Source organism: Cnephaeus nilssonii, assembly GCF_951640355.1.
Source record: "Cnephaeus nilssonii genome assembly, chromosome: 9".
In the NCBI taxonomy this organism is placed as follows: domain Eukaryota; kingdom Metazoa; phylum Chordata; class Mammalia; order Chiroptera; family Vespertilionidae; genus Cnephaeus; species Cnephaeus nilssonii.
In genome coordinates this window covers 40,658,066-40,663,630 of record NC_137080.1, presented here as the reverse complement: position 1 = coordinate 40,663,630, position 5,565 = coordinate 40,658,066, and the positions used below count along the sequence as shown (strand labels likewise).

The following is a 5,565-nucleotide window of genomic DNA, read 5'->3' as shown; positions in this document are numbered from 1 at the left end:
TTTCCCCCAAAGGACGTAGCTTGCATGTGATGTTAAAAAAACCAACAACTGTTTTCTAAAAATTGGGATCGGATTTGTGACTGAGGACCTGTCCTTTCTTAAGCTCTTCTTTATCAAGCCGGCTCCCTTATTTGTTTGGTGGGTGGGGCATTCACTATGAGTCCCTCAGGGTCCCATCAAAACACTCACACTTGCCCTTTCAGCTGAACGTATGACATAAAAGTGCGGTGCAACATTTTTACTATTTGTTCACGGGTATTCTTTTTACTCAGTAATTACTATGCATTTTTGTTTTCCATGAAATGCCTCGTTTAAACTGTTATTGTAAAGATTAAGATGATGAATGATGTGTAGCAACAGAATAGCCTTCAAGATGGGAATATTATCATCTCTCACATTTGTTCTACTTCCTAGGCATATTAAATAGTTTCCCATTTAAAAGAAATAATTGCTGCCTACCACAATAATGCATCTTGCTTTCATCAGGGGTTGTAGCAAAAAGTGAATTCTGGGAACACTCATATGTTTCCACGTGAACCCTCCTCCTGCTGAGAGTACTTACCGACTGCTCCTAGAGAAGCAACGCTGAACTCCATAGGCAAGACCACAGATTTGAATCGATCGGAGGAAATATTGGAGAAAGCAGGATTTCATTCTCCCAGTTCTGATGCAGGAAAGGACAAACTTCCCATATTCATCCCCCCCCCCCCAATTTGTTCAAATAAGAAATACAGAAAAACTGGTAAAATTTATTCACAATGCAGAAGTTGAGATGAATAAAGCAGCTGGCAATGGCATCTTGCCTCTGAGTTTGATTTATAAAAAATATTAATGATCTCAATTTTCTGTATTTTGCTATTTAATTTGGGGAATGATGAAGAGAGTCTTTTTTTTAAATGTAATTATAAAACTTTAGGCTTCAATGTCATTTATCACAGTGTTGTCTGGAATTTCGAAAATGTCCTATCAGGGGTGATCTGGGCTTTTCAGGACCTGCAAGTTGATAGAAGTTGGGTAACCGTATATCGTAGTGGTATCTTCTTCCTATATATACCCTGTCATTCAAGGCATAGAGTTTATCTGCAATGTCACTGCCAATTAAAACTGAAAACAGGCGGGAGATGTAACGATACTGAGCGAAGAGCAAATATAATTTCTTTCTCCTCCATGACACATACCGACAATCAGTTTCTGCTGTGAGGGTTACCTAAAAACAATAAAACCATGTAGAAACAAAGATTAGGGAGCAAGAAAAGTTCTGTCACATTTTTTGTGCCCCACATTTTAAATGAATGTCATTCTGTTTTGTTGTTTATTTTTTAGGTTAAAAAAGCCCACCAACCCAAAACATACTGTAAAAATAGAAAAAGAGATCAGAAAATGTATTACTATATATAATTTATAACATGAATAGTCACAATATTGTGCCCATCTCCAATTTATCTGTTTTCTAAGTTCAGATATCTATGTTTTGCTTTTTATTGAAGCGAGAGCTACTTATACTAAAAATTAATAAAGTCGGCTAATGTTAGAGAAGTATCTCCAGTCAGTCCTGAAGACTGTGGACATTTAACCCTAATCCAGTTTCAATAGTACAAAGTAGAATTTATTTACCTATCCTGCATATGCATTTGTATCTGTAGACACACATGTATGTTACCTGTATTAATCACAGGAAAACAGTATATACTATGATAGATAGAACCTCCTGAACCGATTATCTTTCAAAACTCCCAGACCTGGCAGCAGAGCAGGGACAGGAAGTTTAGCACTTTGTTGCTAGAAACAACTGCAATCCATCAGCATCTTAAATTTCAAAAATAACTTATTTTGTAATAAGGGCAGATTTTTTTTTTGTTCTTGGTGTTTTTCTAAATGGTCACAGTGGCAGTGTGTAGTGTACTGTCAAATCTCAAATAATTTTCATTCCCATATATGCAGTTCAGCAAAGAAAAATGTAAGACTAATTCTCACAGACTCCTTTCTGTCATATGAAATACTCATTGTTCTCCTTGTTGCTGGACCCCTATAAAGTGACATTAATCATCAAGAGTCAAACAGCTTTAGAAAGTCATGCATGCTGCATAGTACATTCCAAAGTGACATATAAATTATTCCTCTGCCACCTGCTGTTGTGTTTGTTTATCTGTGTGTGGAAGAGGCCGTGTTCACTGCGTGCGCTCGTTATCCCTTACCTGAAAAGTGCCTTCCTCGGTGGGCCTCAGTGAGTCCCATTCAGGAGAATCCAGGAACTGGAAGGGGAAAATGTAATGCAGAAATTCGCCATCAACTGTCACTCTGATCCTACCCAGACACAAAGAACAGCATTTATGAGGAAGGAGAAAGCCAGTACATAATTGGGGTGAGGGGAGGGTTCAGGTCTCTGAGGACCTTTTTGGCTATTAAAATTTTGAAGGGCAAAGATTAAATTCCTGCATTACAATAAGTGGCAAGTCTCCTGTAAGATTCATGTACTGATGTTCCTCACTCACACAGTTAGGATTCTGGAATATTGGGCAAAATTCATCAAACAACTCATCAAGCTGTACATTTATGATATGTGCCCAACTCTGCATGTATATTATACTTCCATAAAAAGTTTCAGTGCGGGGAGGGGTTTGGGATGGGAATGGGGGGGGGTGAGGACAAATATGTGATACCTTAATCAATAAAGTAATTAAAAAAAGTTTCAGTGCACTCAGATTTTAAATGAAATAGAAACTGAAGAACATAAAGGGGTACCACTGTAAATGCCTTTGAAAATTAAATACTTAACCTTTAAAGAAAACATCAATAATCATATTGTGTCCTCCCCCAAACTTTCTGTTTTCAAAGTGTATATATATATTTCATATTGTTCAAGGGTATATGTGTATATATATATATATATATATATATATATATACCCTTGAACAATATGAGTTTGAACTATGCAGATCCACTTACATGTGATTTTTTTTCAATAAATACTGTTAAATGTATTTTCTCTTTCTTATAGCTTTCTTAATAGCATTTTCTTTTCTCTAGCTTACTTTATGGTAAGAATACAATATATAATACATATAATATGCAAAATATGTATTAACTGACTGTTTAGGACTCAAGGGTGTGGAACCTTTTTTCTGCCATGGGCTATTTGGATATTTATATCATCATTCATGAGCCATACAAAATTATCAACTTAAAAATTAGCCTTCTATATTTGGTCAAACATTTAATTAACTCACTCCTAATGCCTTGGCAGGGCCAGACCAAATGATTTCGAGGGCCTTATATGGCCTGGGGGCCGGACGTTCCCCACCCCTGGTTTAAGAGATGGGTAAGGCTTCTGGTCAAACAGTAGGCTATTAATAATGCTTCGTGGGAATCAAAAGTTATATGTGGATTTTGACTCAGTTGGGATCAGCATCACTACCCCTGTGTTGTTCAAAGGTCAACAGTGTGTGTGTGTGTGTGTGTGTGTGTGTGTCTGTGTGTGTATATGTATATGTATATGTATATGTATATGTATATGTATATGTATATGTATATGTATATGTATATACTAGAGCACCGGTGCACGAAATTCATGCACAGGTAGAGTCCCTAGGCCTGGTCGGTGATCAGGGCCTATCAGGGCCTTCCTCCCCCAAGCTGCCAACTGCGGGCTGGGGCCTTCCTTTGTTCTTCACTGCCCCCTAGTGGTCAGCGCACGTCATAGCGAGCAGTGAACGCCTGGTCGGCTTAACTCCAGAGGGGACAATTTGCATATTAGCTTTTTATTATATAGGATATGTGTATATATACATATATGTATATATAATGAGGTATGCCCACCTCACTTTTAGCAAATGGGCAATTGCTAGAAATTACTGAAAGAGTTGATCATTATAAAACTGATTATTATAAAATTTAATGATCTCTATTATTTAAAAGAATGCCCTATGAGAGTCTATTTAAAATACTTTGCATGACAACAGAAGTATTGTATTAATTCAGTACTCGTCTTGACTTTCAGTAATTATCTTGGAAATACATAGCATATCTGGATAACTCAATTCATACATTTGATTTCTAAGAAGAACGATTAAGGCTTTAGATTATTTGTTGCTTCAGGTAAATAATACCATGTACTCTAAATGCCTATGTCCTATGGCCATGACTCATGTGTCAGGGGCTTCCTCATGCCTCCGGGTGTTAAATGCCACCCAGGACTATGCTATGCTGAGATAGAAAATGTAGCAGAAAGGAAGACAAGCTAGTAACGATGGTAGAAGAAAGACATTCAAGCACCAAGAGTACAGACCTTCCTGAAACAAGCAGAGAGAGCTTGTCGATGGAGGTTTTCCCCTGCATGGCATAGCAGTGCTCCTTTTCCAAAGTAACCACTTCAGAGCTCAGAGCAATCGTTCTGAAGACGGGCATAGGGGTCCCCAGAGGCTGGAAAATGGAGCTGTACATCAGCTGGAATTCTCGGGCAAAGGTTATGCTGCGCACTTGATATGCAATGTGAACAAACTGCACGAAGCAGATGACGAAGAGCACAAAGTGCCAGGAGAAGATGTCGGCGGCACAGACGTCTACCCAAGCCCAGACAGCAGTGCAGAGAAAACCCAACCCCAGCAAACTGAAGACATAAAGGAGTCCGAAGAAACCACTGCCACCCATAAAACCTACTACAAACAAAATACTGGCAAGGTGATAGATGGCTCCCTCGGCCTCTTGCTTCCAGCCTGTGCAGACGGGGTGTTCATCTATCAGGTTCTTCCACACGGTTGAATTTCTCTCCATGGCTGTACCGCCGTCGGGCTCACTTTGCCGTTGATGGTAGATGATATCGAAATGAGTAATCAAGTCCTTCGCTTTTCCATCATCTGAGTTTCGCTAAATCCTCACAGAACCGGAGAAAGCCTGGTCACTGGAGTTGTGGTGATTAAGGGTTTGGTGTGCATGGATCTTGAAAAACGAAGCATCCCATGCTGGCTCCGTTAAGTTCATCTGGGCTCCTGATTTAGATCTAGACCATGAGTATTGTGTGGTTTCCCATGTAAGAAAAAAAAAAAAAAGGATCTAGTTAAACAAGGAGAACTGAGACACGTATTTAATAAATCACCAATATTACTTATTCAAGATGAGCTCCTATTTTCCATAAAGTTGGAGTATGTTAAGCACCAATGCTGTCAAGTGTTAAATTTCTAGGAGATGCAAATTAGTTTTTAGAGTTATGCTTATTAATAATAAAAAAAACTATTAACAGACACTTTGGTATTTGTTAGGATTAGCTAACTACATATTTTTCAAGGGAGCTAAGTGCTATAGCCAGCCAGTTTCCATAACAGTAGTTCCGTGTACCTCAGAGTCACTTGGGAAAGTGACTAAAAGTGCAGATTCATAGACTGTTTCCAAGACATGCTGACTCAGAATCTTCTCTGGAGGGAGGGCTACAAAGTTGGTATTTAGAACAAGCTTCCTACATGATTTTGATGCCTCAGTGCCTGGCCCTCGATGGCCCACCCTCTGAGAGACGCTGCTTGACAATGTTATTCACGCCTTACAGATGAAGAATTTGAGACTCAGAGAGGCCAA

The 5,565-nt window shown here is 38.9% G+C and overlaps 1 protein-coding gene across 1 annotated transcript; it reads right to left on the bottom strand.

Moving 5' to 3' along the window:
- Positions 1-925: 925 nt before the first annotated feature.
- On the bottom strand, positions 926-4,903 carry POPDC3 (popeye domain cAMP effector 3; the record flags this gene model as incomplete). Its single annotated transcript, XM_079781575.1, has 3 exons — positions 4,286-4,903; positions 2,196-2,304; positions 926-1,207 (listed from the first exon to the last, which is right to left on the bottom strand). Exons 1-3 carry the CDS (start codon positions 4,768-4,770, stop codon positions 926-928), a joined length of 876 nt encoding a protein of 291 aa, XP_079637701.1. The 5' UTR covers positions 4,771-4,903.
- Between the last annotated feature and the right edge of the window lie 662 nt (positions 4,904-5,565).